Source organism: Cnephaeus nilssonii (assembly GCF_951640355.1).
Source record: "Cnephaeus nilssonii genome assembly, chromosome: 12".
Lineage (NCBI taxonomy): Eukaryota > Metazoa > Chordata > Mammalia > Chiroptera > Vespertilionidae > Cnephaeus > Cnephaeus nilssonii.
In genome coordinates, this window is record NC_137083.1 from 80,579,651 (window position 1) to 80,593,903 (window position 14,253).

Below are 14,253 nucleotides of genomic sequence, written 5' to 3' on the forward strand. Positions count from 1 at the left end.
GGGACTTACAGTAACCAGAAAGGATGGCCTGAAATTAAAACTTTTTTAAATTAAAAAGCAGTTTATAGTGGGCAGTCGTGTCCTAAGCCGGTATCTTCCCTGACAAAGATCAACTTTCATCTTTACTGAGCCTACTGTCCTTTTGCATCTATGATAACATACCTGCGGAATGTCAGGGTAACTTGTAACTTCCCTTTTTGGGGACCCCTTAGGGCACAACTAATGCACCAGGGTGGAGACCAAAAATTCCCTCATTATTGTTACCAGGTTAATTGTTGACTGTTAACGATCCTGTACCCACCTATGCAAAAGAAGCATGTGTCTATCATTTTGCTTTATGCTTTTTGGGGAAATTGCAGGGGTCCGCACATCCGTAGTGCAATGGGTAAGCCTTGCCCTGGGAAAACCACCTTCGTGATCATGGTAGGTAAGTATCTATCATTTTACTTTTTTCCCAATCCCAGAGGCTTCCCCGCTTTGTTTTCTCCCACCTCCCTAATCACCAGTGGATTTCATGTAATCCACTTACATCTCCTCCTCTGAGGTAATTTGTAAAACTAGGTAAAAAACTGCCATTCTCAGGAGCATTATCTCAATCCATTGAGATTCTGCTTCCCGGCAATTGTCAACAGTTTGGCTCAAATAAACTCACAAAAATTCTTTACAGATTTGAATGTTTCTTACGTTAACAAGGGCAATACAATCCTTAATGGCCAATCCCCTTCCCGCCCTCCCCCACCCCCCCCAGACAAAGACCAGGAAAAAGATTTGAGACACCAGGAGTCAGACCATACAAGGAACTGAAACTGTCCTGAAGGCACCTGATCACACACATGCATTCCACCCACATTCCAAGCCCACCGACTCAGCCCCCAAATCCACTGATGACAAGTGTCCCGCCAGTGACTATATGTAAGGATGACACTCCAGCTCTTGAGGCTGCCATCGTCGCCCCAATGCCCCCTTGGTTCTGTGCTGTGCAGCCCTTTTCTTAAATAAATTCAGTTTTCTTTAATCACTCTCAGAGGTGGCTATTTAGCCTTCCCGGACAGACCACCATGCTAACCTTCCATGCTAACCTTTCAATAACAGTACAATAGGGATAAAATATGTAATTATCCAAACTCTGAGACGACATATAAAAATTATACAATTAAAATATGTCAAAAGTAAGCTAAGCACAAAAAGAAGGTGAATGTGCATACCCTGTTTCTAGCCCTTAGAAATGTCCTTTCCCCAAATCTTCCTTGGAAACTCGGAGTTTTAAAAGATATAATAAACCCAGATTTTTAAAAATGTAATGCTGTAAATTTTTTACTAAACATTGTACCTATTCTCAAAAACTATCTTTATCTAGGACTTAAGAAAACAAACAGAAAAGTAGTATTTGTCAATGAGACCAGACAGGAAAAAAATTATTTCTTAATGAAGTAGGAACAATATTTTCACAGCTTATTAATTAAAGGAACTATATGAATATGAATGACTTATTTACTATCAGCTTCTATTATATCTAAGAGAAATATCAGGATAAAATAAAATGTATAGTCACACTAAGAAAAAAAAATAAACCAAGAAATAATAACTATTCTCTATACCTTCTAACTTAGGCATAGGAAGCATACTGACTGCACTGGGACTCGCAGGCCGCCCCAAAATAGGCCCCGGCGGCACGGTGATCATTTCAAATCAGTGGCTGGAGAGCCCCCAGTACCGGAAGCACACTCCGGCCTGCTGCTCCCCCACACAAGGAACAAAGCTCCCTGTGCCAGAGAGAGGGCGCTCAGGACCGGAAGTCGCTATACAAACAAGCTTTGTGACTTCTTCAGTTAAGTCCCTAACCCAAACACAAACTCTGTTTTGTGCGATCTTCATAAGTAACTGTTTCTTTGTCTACGAATGGTATACATACTCCCTGCTTTGATCATTTCTTGAGTCTCATTCTATGGGGTCTCCTTATGTACTTATATAATTAAATTTTATTTTCTCCTGTTTTTCTGTCTCTTGTCCATTTAATTCTTAGACAAAAGAACCTAGAAGGGTAGAAGGAAAAATTTTCCCTCCCCAACAACTGTGATGAAAAACATTTTGGAACTATTCCCTGTCTTCAGAGGCCTACACAGGTAGGATTAAGGTGACCTGATTTATTTACACACTCATGCAAGGAGCCTACCAGGTCCAAGTCCCTCTCTACCATGACGTAAGATTTACTTAGTGGATAACATGTAAGAATGGGTTAAAAAGTAGCTAGAAGTCAACACAGGAGGTGACTTCTTGCTCTTATCAGTGGGACTGGGAGTGAACAAAAGACAAAGCCCAGACTGCGGAAGAGGAGGCTGGCTGCTGCTGCTGCTTTCAGTGGGATGCGGCACCTGGAGCCTGATGGTGGCTCCCGCTGTGGAGAGACATGGCAGGGACAGATGGCACCAAGTCCTGGAATGGTGTGAGGGGCTCTAAGTCAAGAACTAGGGCTGAATGAATGAGCTTTGGGAAGAACAGGGTCTCTTCATCATAGACCGAAGGGAAGGAATTAAGATAGACAATGGCTTTTCTCTATGAGAGAACAGGTGTATCAGAGAGAGAAGGGCATCAAAAGTCAAAGTTTTTAAGTCATTTCTATGGGGAATGGGAAAGTGGCTAACTTGGAAAAATATAATAAATGTCAAAACTTAAATGTTATTTTATGTAAAAGTTTAGAGACACCTAGAAAAAACTATGCCAAATACGAATTTTTAGTGGTAACTACCTTCTTGATGGAAAATATATTCAAACTGGCTAATTGACAGAATTTAATAAAATCATCAGTCTGTTAACAAGAGAGAAAACTAAGTTAACTCATAAAAAGATACACCTCTGACTCTCACCAGTAACTGAACATTTCGACTCGGTATCATAAAGTGTGGACTCTCCTGAAGCGGGACTCCCGTCAACCACACAGTTGCATCTCTCACAAACCCAATGGATCCATTTAATAAATTCTTCATATGTCACTATTTCAGAGTGTACATTTTTTTAAAATAATCACAAGTAATGAATTTCAGTAAAACAAAGATAAACTCTGATATGAAGTGTATCTGATTTTTGATAAAAGGCCCAACCAATCCAAAGTAAGATACCAGAAACAAAACCATCTATAATAATAATCCATAATAATAAAAGCACAATATGCTAATTAGACCAGACAGCCGAACGACCTCCCGGATGGCCTTCTGGACGACCTTCCAGACGAAGCCGGGGCTGCCAGGGCCGAGGCAGCCGCTGTAGCTGCGAGGGCGGAGCCGCTCTCACGAATTTCATGCATCGGGCCTCTAGTACTTTACAAATGCTGTTTATGAAGGCTCCTTGCATAAAGAAATTCACACAACTTAAAGTATATGCATACAGAAAGGTGACTGTTTTAATTGGCTTATGCAGAATACTTTTGCAAAAGAAAGCCGTGTTAAACATTCTACTTTACCCTCGTTCCCTTTGGCATTGCTGTTTCATCAACCAACAGGCAAAGGATATTACAAGCCACCAGGATGACCGAGATGGACTACAACACAAAAAGTCAATTGTCAGTTCAAAGACATTTTGCCAACACATATATATTAAAATCTAAGTGGCCAACCAAGTGTATGCTTCAGAGGAGAGGAAAAGAAGTCCAAACAAAAATTCTACATATAACCCTAAAGTCATTAGACTGCCTACAAAACCCCAGAATAAATTCTAAAACATTCTGTAAATTATTATAATTTCAAAACTTGTGACAAATGCTAATAACACAGATGCACTTATTCACTGATCTCACCCACTGGAAATCCAAACCCCGATCCCCCTCCCCCACCACTTAGAAATAGTTACAATCCATCAGAACTGGCTCCGACTCCCGCTCACAGCCTCCCCTGAGCCTGACAGTGTCTCCTGTACCTCCTCTGCTCTGCATTTTCAATGAAACAAAGAATGAATTTCCTGCTTTCACGAAGAAATAGATAAGCTTGAGGACTTTTAAAAAATTACTATTCATTTCTGTTTTGGTTCTATCATGTTTTTGCACATAGAGGCATTGATGCATTTTAATCTTACTGATAAGAAAACTAGTTTACCTGCACTTCGCTGAGGGAGTTGCCATTTTCAAACAGTAAATATAAAATAATTTGCTTTATGCATCCAGGCAAATCAATTCCTACCGTCTCAATGAGAAGGAGAACCATGACCGCAGGATACACCAAATTTCTTTCCCAAGCCGATGCCTTCTTCCGCCTCTCTAGGAGGAGAAACAACACAACAGAAGATTTCAGAAATGGCCCCAAATCCTCTCCACATTCCATTTTTATTCCTTACTACTATAACCAGAATGCAGTCTTTTTATATAATTTCTTTTTTAAAAAACACAAATAATTTTACTTTTCCTCCACAAACCATAAAAATCAGAAATTTAGAGTTAGTTTGCTACATTAAACAACTTAGTCCTGTGATGCTTAAATTTTAGCTCTTTAAAGGCATTTCAATTGCCAATGAAATAAATTGGTAATTTATAGCTTACTCTGAAAATATAGAAATATTTGTATTTGACATGGACTTACATATTGATACAGATTTGAATGACTAAAGTAACAGGAGTAAAAATCCCCTCTACTCTCACATCCCAAAGTCATCACTCCCATTTCTAGAGGCTGAGAGCAAACTTCCACTTTGGACTGCAAGGGGCTACCTCACGTCACAACTGTCCCGGCCATAAACAACTGGAGAAGGTGGAGCAAACTGATTTTATTAAAAATCTGTATGAAGGTATCAGAATTACCATGACAATCAACACTGAGGGGCCAGTGCTCTGCGAAATGAATGCACACTCCTTCCCCCCACATTTTCCAGAGGTAACTGCATGGAACCACAAGGCTGAGAAATAAGCAGAAATCAGTGGGTGAAAAACCCACTTTCCTAAAGCAAAGCTTTCAGCAAACTCAGCAGAGCCAAGGAGACAAAAATTGAAGTTTGGGGCGACTGAGGCCGCCAGCACTTGAGAGGCTAGGATCACAGAGAAGAGGAGAGAGGAAGGAGAGCTGGTGCAGCCACTGCCCCTGCAAGGCTCAGCGCTGAGGGGATGGACAGAGGGTGCAGCTCGGGGCGCAGAAGCCAAGCTGGGCTCCATCGGGCTCATGGTTCCTGAAAGGTAAAACTAGAGTTCAAGGTTCATGAAGAAGACAGCATGATAGTTAACAACAAAACAACCAGCTTTCAGGACCACGGAAAAGCTATATTCTAGGAGCAATACCAAACTGGAACTAGACCAGCCTAGTAAAGACCAAAACCCAGTCTCAAACTCTCTCAGATGAAAGGGATCTGTCCCTCTCTAACTGCCTACCAGAAGCTAGAATAAATCCTTTCCAAAAGAAGAAAATATCAACCATGTTTCTACAATGACACATAAAAAATGTCTGGCATTCCATCAAATATTATCAGGAGATAGAACAAAGGAAAAAGAACAGAAACACTTTCAGCTGATCCAGATACTGGACTTACCAGGAAGTGGCCTTAAAATAACTGATTAATATGCTCAATAAGACAAATGATGAGATGGCAAATGTCACAAATTGAATCTAGAAAAATAATCAAATGGAATTTCTAGAACTGAAAAATATTGTAACTAAAGATAAGAGTGTGATCATTTTGACGGCAGTTACAACAGCTGAAAAGAAGTGAAGGAAGATCAGTAGAAAGACAAAGACAAAAGGAAATCTTAGCAGCCCTCCCCAAGGGCACAGAGACAACTTTGGATGGCATCTTTACAATGATGGAAATTACCCGATAAGAGTTCAAATTCCGTGTAAATGCCCCACAAACAAGAAAGCAAAGTAAAAATGTTTTCAGATAAACAAAAACTGAAAGAATTTGTTGCCAGCAAACCAGCACTGAATGAAATACTTACAGATGTTTTTTCAGCAGAAGCTAAATGAACACGGGAAACACAAATCAGGGTCATGCACGCTGAAACACCAAGTCCGATGCCCTGAACTGGTACAAATGGAGAAGCCCAGCCCTGTGGACTGTTGGCAAGGATGGGGCAACAGGGAGCCTTCTGGTCCCTCGCAGGAATACAAAATAACACAACTACCTGGGAAAGTTTGGTGTTACCGGAAAACGTTGTACAGAAACACCCAGTGATCCTATGATTTCACTTGTACCAAGAGATATGTAGAAGAATGTCTATACCAGTAGTATTCACATTAACACAAGACTGGAAACACATCAAACATCCATCAACAGCAGGACGAAGAAAATAACCTGCGGCAATGTAATGATGTTTATGAAATGAAAATGATTGAACTGCATATATGATTTTCAACAACATAATATTCGACTTGCCCTTCTGAAGACAGAGTATCAACAGGGACCAGAGTTACTGTCCAGCCTGAAACATTTTAAAGACCAAAAAATACATGTATATGAAAACAACAGTTTTCAAGCCTGGGACATCTGATCACTGAAGGGCTATGGCCCTGAATGATGGGGAACAAGCCCTGTGTCTGTCCCAGCTCACTGTCTGGGAGAGCTTCCCGGCAGGCCCTGGTGCAGGCAGGGGGAACCCAGGCAGAGCCCACTCCATTCCCCGAGTTGAGAACATACAATGGGGTCTGCAGAGACCAAGTCAGCGGGATTTTGCAGAGCAAGTGCCAGAGAAGAGACTGTTGCACAGAGAACACCCCAAGGACTGGAGCAGGGTAACGGAGGAAATGTGAGGAAAGCACCCACGGCTGATGAAGGAAACACCCAAAATGAGTGAAAGGAACATCATCCAACAATCACGAAGGGTCAAGAATCATGCTGTTCCCTCAAGACACTGGGACACTGGGTAGAATGCTTAGAAGGGTCTTGCGTCAGTAGCGGGGAACTATTACTAGTCAACAGAGCCAAATATCAACAGTACAACAATTGAAATTTCTTTTGAGAGCCAAATTTTTTAAACTTAAACTTCTTCTAATGCCACTTCTTCAAAACAGACTCGCCCAGGCCATGGTATTTTGTGGAAGAGCCACACTCAAAGGGCCAAAGAGCCGCATGTGGCTCGTGAGCCGCAGTTTGCCGACCACGGAAGACGAAATGTCATTCTGGCCCAGCCTAACAAGTCTTCAAGGCAAGACCTGATAATATCAAACTGTTTATAAGTAACTTCACTGCATCCCAAAACAAAGTTCCTCAATTACAGGAACACAAAAACATTAGCACTGACGATGTAAGATTCACAGTAGCTAGTATCCAAAGTTGCCATGCATGCAAACAGGCACAAAAATACAGTAAGTCAATCAATTGAAACTCTTCTAGAATAAACACAGATGTTAGAATTAGCAGACAAAAATATTAAAAGTATTATTAAAACTGTATTCCATATTTTCAAAAAGGTGGATATCAAATTAAAGATGTTAATTAGACATATGGAAGATATAAAACAGGCCTAAACAGAACTTCAAGAGATAAAAATTGCAGTGTCTGAGAAAAAAATACAATAGGTGGGATTAAAGGCAGACTAGACACTCCAGAGGAAAAAAATTAGTAAACATGAAGACATAGCAATACAAACTAGCTGAAATGAAACATACAGAGGAAAGAGAAAACATGAAAAATGAGGGAACACCCTTGAGTTAGGGGCAACTTTGCGAGAGCTATTGCACATGGAATTGGAGTCCTTAGAGAGGGAGGCACAGAGAGAAGGAGGAAAAACACTTGGAAAAGTAATGGCAAAAAGTTTCCACATGAGATGACAATTACAATTTCCCAGGTCAAAAAAAAAATCAATGAACCCAGAGGATAAGAAACATAAATAAAATTACTCAAAGGCACATTACAATAAAATTGTTCTAAATCAATTGTTCTAAAAAAAATAAAGACACAATAAAAGATAAAGATGACAGATGATTACTTGTCAGGAATAGTGCAAGTGAAAAGACAATAGAACGACACCTTTAAACATCAGTTTGTTTTGAAAATTCATTTTGTAAACATAAAAAACAAAACAAAAAGTGAGTTGATGCCTGCTTATCCTCTCCCCAAATGGCTTGGACAGATTGAAAGCTTGTAACATAAACTAAAGATTTCATACATTTTTTTTTTATATATTTCAGACTACAGGAAAGACTTTAATAAGAAATCAAGTCAAGGGAAAAAAGGTACCTAATTTTGTCTTAAAAATCTTTACATTTTCAAGTTCTTGTTCCAGCTCCATTACATTGTAGTCCACTGACGAAGACAGTCCTGTGGAAAACAAACATAGAAGTAAAACAACAGAACCACTAGGAGTACAGAACAGGTGGCTCTCACATTCAATTAAAATATAAAAATAACCCATCGCAAATGCTGATTATAGAGAATGAAAACAATGCTGCTGTGATTCACAGAAAAGGACATCCATTTTTTTAACCACTTAAAACGTCCAAATTCTTGATGAAACACTAAATGTTTCCTAGAAAATGTATTACTTTGGTAAAATTCTTAATGGATCTATTATTAATTTTTATTAATTATAAAAGTATGTGCTTATTATAAAGTAAAAGAAAATCAAGATCTCTTCTCCATCCCACCTTCCTACAGTGACAACAGTCGACCGTGTGGTTGATGCGCCCACGCCTTTCTTCATACTCAGGTGCGTATTCACACACTCACATCTATCTTGCATAGGGTTTATAAGAATGGGTTGAATCAGATGCATTATTTTTCCACTTGCTTTCCTAGTCAATGACGCGTCCACATTGACAGTGACAAGTCCTTAACAGCTGAATACGTATTATTCCAGGGTGTGGACATCCTTCAGCTTTATTCAAGATTATTCCACTTATGAAGTCAAGTTCCTCCGATGGTTTGCATACGAACAATGCTGCAGTGCACACATCTACAGGCACACCCAGGTCATTCTGGTTTGTTATTTCTGTAGCGCAGATTCCCAAAACACACTCTGCTGAGTCAAAGGGTGTGAGCACTGAACATATAGGAGATATTTAAAGGTTACTTCCCCCCAAATATTATAATCCTATATAATAAAAGCCTAATACGCAAATTGTCCCCTTGATTGCGAGTTCCACTGGGAGTTTGACCGCTCAACCAGTCGCTATGACATGCACTGACCACCAGTGGGCAGACGCTCCGACCTAGGCTAGCTTGCTGCGGGCGCTGGTGGGCTGGACTGGAAAGTGTGGTGTGAGGTGAGAGCCGTCAGGAAGCTCCCAGGGTTTGGCCTGAGCCCCTCAGGACTGGGCGAGACAGGGCTGGACACACCCTGGAGCCCTCCCGACAGACGGGGCTGCTGCCACTTTGAAATTAAGCGAGACACTACTTGGCGGGCATGGTGTCTACCAACCTCAATACAAATGCCTAGACCAACCAGTGTGCTGTTTTTCCAAGTGAAATCGTGAAAGTGGTATTCTGAAATGCTGTGTGTTTGTTTAGGGTAACACATACGAGGTACACAGTAGGCAGTTAATAAATACTGACCTGCACACAAAAATCAAGAAGACATTCTAACTGTCCTCAGAGAAATGGTGCTTTCATGAAATGACTAGCTTCATCTGGAATAACAGATCTCAAAGCCACCCACCCTTCCCTGCACCATCGCCATCCCCGTGGGCACAGCCACCGTTTGTGGGGCAGAATGCTCCGCGGTAAGTGACCAGAGGACAGGATGGCTGCTGGGAGGAACCATGACAACTGCAAACAAGCCCTGGAATGGCACACTCACTTAAGTCGCACCAACGAAATCGCCACGATATCCTGCAGAATTCTATCACCACCACTTCACTTCAAAACCATTCGGAACGTTCACCGTCAGCATCGTCTAGTCAATAAGTCAAATTGGTAGACAAAACCTGTTTGGGCTAGCCAGGAAAAATAAAAAGGGATTCTCCAAGACAACCACAAGGCAGCTCATTTAAGGTCAATTTAACGGTATTATTCTGTTTTCCTTCCAGCCTCGACACAAGACTTCACTACCTCAAAGGAACCTGTAAGAGTATCTATTTGCATTCCCCCAGGTGATTGGCAGTTCAACACCAATTAGTTCAAAATTACGCTGTTACTAGCGTGCAGTAAAAACAATGCCTTTCATCTTCCTCACGTTGGTAAGAATGACTTCTGAGCCAATAACTTTGATCAAATAAGTATTTTTGATCCTACTCCACCCGTCTCTCTGGATGCAGGAAAACGAATAGCTGAAGGCAACTTTCCCCAGCTTCACTCTGAAGCTGAAAAACTAGTGTGCTATTGAAAATATTTTCATATTTTGCTTCCAAGATAAGTTTCCCAAAGCCCAGCATTTCTTCAATAACTGATCTGACCTTATACATTTTCTTAATACAAAGACAGCCCTGACTGACATTCACGTGTTCAAGAGCAGACACTAACCATTTAATTTAAAATATACAATGTTGCATTTCTTAAAACAAAGGTAAGTCTCCAGCCTGGTATGTAAACAACCCAAACCATGAAGCACTAGGAAGGTAGCCCTAAGTGGCACAGTGCCCTAACCTTAGTCTCATATTTGGAAGTAGATACCTCCAGAATAAACAGATTATTTTCTTACTTAACTCTTTAATTTAGCTTATAACCAAAAAAAGTTGATTCGAAAATCTAAGTTTTGATTATACTTTGTACTTTAAACTGACCAAGGTGATCTCTACAACCAAGAGTGTGAGGTCACTCAAGTACTTTTAATTACTTCGAATCATTCAGGCAAACAATTCTGTTGTTAAGTCCCAAGGCTCCCAATAACTCCGGGAGAACAGGCTCCGTCCCCTCAGCCAGCGAGCACCAGGTGCTGCCCCGCACAGAGCCCGGGGGAGGAGGCCCTAGAGCGTGTGAAAACGGAAGCCTGGATCTTCAGCTCCCCACAGCACCTTCGGCAGGACAGACAGACACTGTTCCTCTCCAGAGGAGACAGACAACCCATACACTCAGCAGCTCTACTTCTACTCCATTTGAATGCTAATATTTGTTACAATAAGAGTTTCTATTTACTTCTGACATAGCCACAAATATATGGCTAAGTAAGGAACATAAAACTTTCAACATCCAGCACAATTTTGAAAACGTAAATATACTTTCACTATAAATGATGACATGCGAGATAGAAAATTTGAAACAAATGTACAATTAAAGTAGCCGTTTGGCTTTTTTCTACTTTACATAAGTTACTGATAGACCTTATCCTGGATAATTTTTCAAACTTATTTACTAGAGGCCCGGTGCACGAAATTTGTGCACGGGGGCGGGGGGGTGGTGTGTCCCTCAGCCCAGCCTGCACCCTCTCCAATCTGGGACATCCCTCTCACAATCCAGGACTGCTGGCTCCCAACTGCTTGCCTGCCTGCCTTCCTGATTGCCCCTAACCACTTCTGCCTGCCAGCCTGATCACCCCTAACCACTCCCCTGCCAGCCTGATTGATGCCTAACTGCTCCCCTGCCAGCCTGTTTGCCCCTAACTGCCCTCCCCTGTAGGCCTGGTCACCCCTAACTGCCCTCCCCTGCAGGCCTGGTCCCCCCAAGTGCTCTCCCCTGAAGGCCTGAGTCCCCCGCAACTGCCCTTCCCTGCAGGCTTGATCGCCCCCAACTGCCCTCCCTTGCAGGCCTGGTCCCTCACAACTGCCCTCCCCTGCTGGCCATCTTGTGGCGGCCATCTTGTGTCCACATGGGGGCAGCCATCTTGTGTGTTGGAGTGACAGTCAATTTGCATATTACTCTTTTATTAGATAGAATAGAGGCCTGGTGCATGGGTGGGGGCCAGCTGGTTTGCCCTGAAGGGTGTCCTGGATCAGGGTGGGGGTTCCCTTGGGGCGTGGGGCAGCCTGGGCGAGGGACCTGTGGTCGTTTGCAGGCTGGCCATGCCCCCTGGTGACCCAAGTAGAGGCCCTGGTATCTGGGATTTATTTATCTTCTATAAGTGAAACTTAGTAGCCTTGAGCAGAGCCAAGCCTCCTGCTTGCTCAGTGGCCGCAGCCATTTTTGTTGGGATTTATTTATATCTTCCATAATTGAAACTTTGTAGCCTTGAGTGGAGGCCTGGGTCTGCCAGGGTGTGCGGAAAGCTTGGCTTCCTCCATTGCCGGGGAAACCCAAGCCTCCTGCTCACTCTGTGGCCACAGCCATCTTGGTTGGGTTAGTTTGCATACTCGTTCCTGATTGGCTGGTGGGCATGGCTTGTGGGTGTAGCGTAGTGATGGTTAATTTGCATATTACTCTTTTATTAGATAGGATACATGTTACTATCGAGAATACTGTTATCCAAGCAGGCTGAGGCTGAACAAGGAGCTCGTGTGTATGAAATGCATCTTCTGCTAACAAATTTGGAGCAATTATATAGAGTGATCTCTCCCTGAATTTCAGAGACTACATGACACCTGACTCAAATACATTCTATAGCTGGTTACTCCAAGTATTCCCCATTAGCTGACATCTCTTCAGCCACATCTTCTCACTTGCAACAAATAATCTGTTTGGGCCACATTTTATTGTCTTGAAAGTGATTATATGACCCTAAAAACTGAATGAACTACAACAAGGAATTCCTCCGTTTCAGACCATTAGACCCAAACGCTGATATCTTACTAGAAAGAAGCCATTTAACTAGTTTTACCAGCAGGATCGACATTCTTTTCTGTGCACTCAGGACGTCAGGGATTACTAAACGCTTTCCTCTGTCACAGTATTACCAAAGGAGGGCTGTTCCCACAGCAATGCTGCTGTCTGTGTCCACACCCAACCGACCAGGGCCCAGAGTCGGCAAATCTGAGGTACTGTCACTCCGTGGCAGACACCACAGTACACAGGATTCCTAATATACCCATTGCTGGCGTAGGACCTTAGCGTCGAGATGAAAGTGAGGGGAGGACATGAGATGAAATCTGACCTCAGCTTCCTGACAGTTAAGGGTGTTAGGAGAAAGACGTCAGGTAAGTGACGACCAGCCAGCAAGCTGTCTGCCCAGGAAGCTGGGAGGTGCTCTGAGAGGGCCCAGTACTCTAGAGCAGCACACACACCTCCCCAACCTGGACATCGCCTCCCCAACCTGGACATCGCCTCCCCAACCTGGACATCGCCTCCCCAACCTGGACATCGCCTCCCCAACCTGGACATCGCCTCCCCAACCTGGACATCGCCTCCCCAACCTGGACATCGCCTAACAAACCTGGCCATCGCCTCCCCAACCTGGACATCGCCTCCCCAACCTCCCCAACCTGGCCATCGCCTCCCCAAACCTGGCCATCGCCTCCCAAACCTGGCCATCGCCTCCCAAACCTGGCCATCGCCTCCCCAAACCTGGCCATCACCTCCCAAACCTGGCCATCGCCTCCCAAACCTGGCCATCGCCTCCCCAACCTGGACATCGCCTCCCCAACCTGGACATCGCCTAACAAACCTGGCCATCGCCTCCCCAACCTGGACATCGCCTCCCCAACCTGGACATCGCCTCCCCAACCTGGACATCGCCTAACAAACCTGGCCATCGCCTCCCCAAACCTGGACATCACCTCCCCAACCTGGATATCGCCTCCCAAACCTGGACATCGCCTCCCCAAACCTGGACATCGCCTAAAAGCGCCAGGCAGCTCGACCCCCTGTGCACAGCGGGCTCAGGACTGAGGACACAATGCTGCAGGCCGCCCGCCCGGGCCACGGAAGGGCCATGTGTCTTTCTGAAAGTCCTTTCTTCTTCAGGATGCAAAGGCATTGCAACCTGACACTCAGGGAAAATGGAACGAGCATGTCTTGGGTGCCCCTAAGAAGGAGTTAATGAAGCTTCGGAGGACCAGGCTTTAAAAAAGGTTAGAACCAAGCAGGAAAGTAACTGCTACCAAAAGTGATACACTAAGTTTTTATCATGAAGGTAAAAATAGTACCTAACCAAACTGCACTGAATCATTAAGTTCAAAGCCTACAACATTTTTAAATAAATTACATTGAATTTAAATAAATTACACTGAAAGAACTGTGAAGGTTTTGAACTTAAACAAAAAGTAATCCCTGCTCACTGCGGTGCCTCTAAGTTACCTGCACACCCATCGGCTACGCACACAAAGGCTTGCTTTTCCATCAGTGCTCCTGCCTCACTTCCACTGTGCACGGGCCGCCGTGTGCGTGGCCCTGGGCAGGAGGCACAGAGGGCTCCTCCGCGGGGTCTGGAGAAGGCACCGTCACTGCTCACACTGCACGTCACCAACAGGGAACTGTCCCCCGACTTCTGCTTCCTTGGGAACGCCCCTCGGCCCGGCCTGTCCTCGGGGGCCCTGTGGG

At 43.6% G+C, this 14,253-nt stretch overlaps 1 protein-coding gene across 6 annotated transcripts in view; it reads right to left on the reverse strand.

Annotated features, from left to right (window-relative positions):
* The window catches only part of LMBR1 (limb development membrane protein 1), a 128,365-nt gene that overhangs the window by 25,728 nt on the left and 88,384 nt on the right, over positions 1–14,253 (reverse strand). For 5 of the 6 annotated variants that reach the window (XM_079786135.1, XM_079786138.1, XM_079786133.1 and 2 more), the window contains 3 exons: positions 8,149–8,229; positions 4,170–4,246; positions 3,458–3,535 (listed from right to left, as the gene is read on the reverse strand). In XM_079786135.1, the coding sequence (XP_079642261.1) occupies positions 3,458–3,535; positions 4,170–4,246; positions 8,149–8,229 (236 nt within the window). The remainder of the gene's footprint in view (positions 1–3,457; positions 3,536–4,169; positions 4,247–8,148; positions 8,230–14,253) is intronic. The other variant, XM_079786137.1, reaches the window with a different exon arrangement.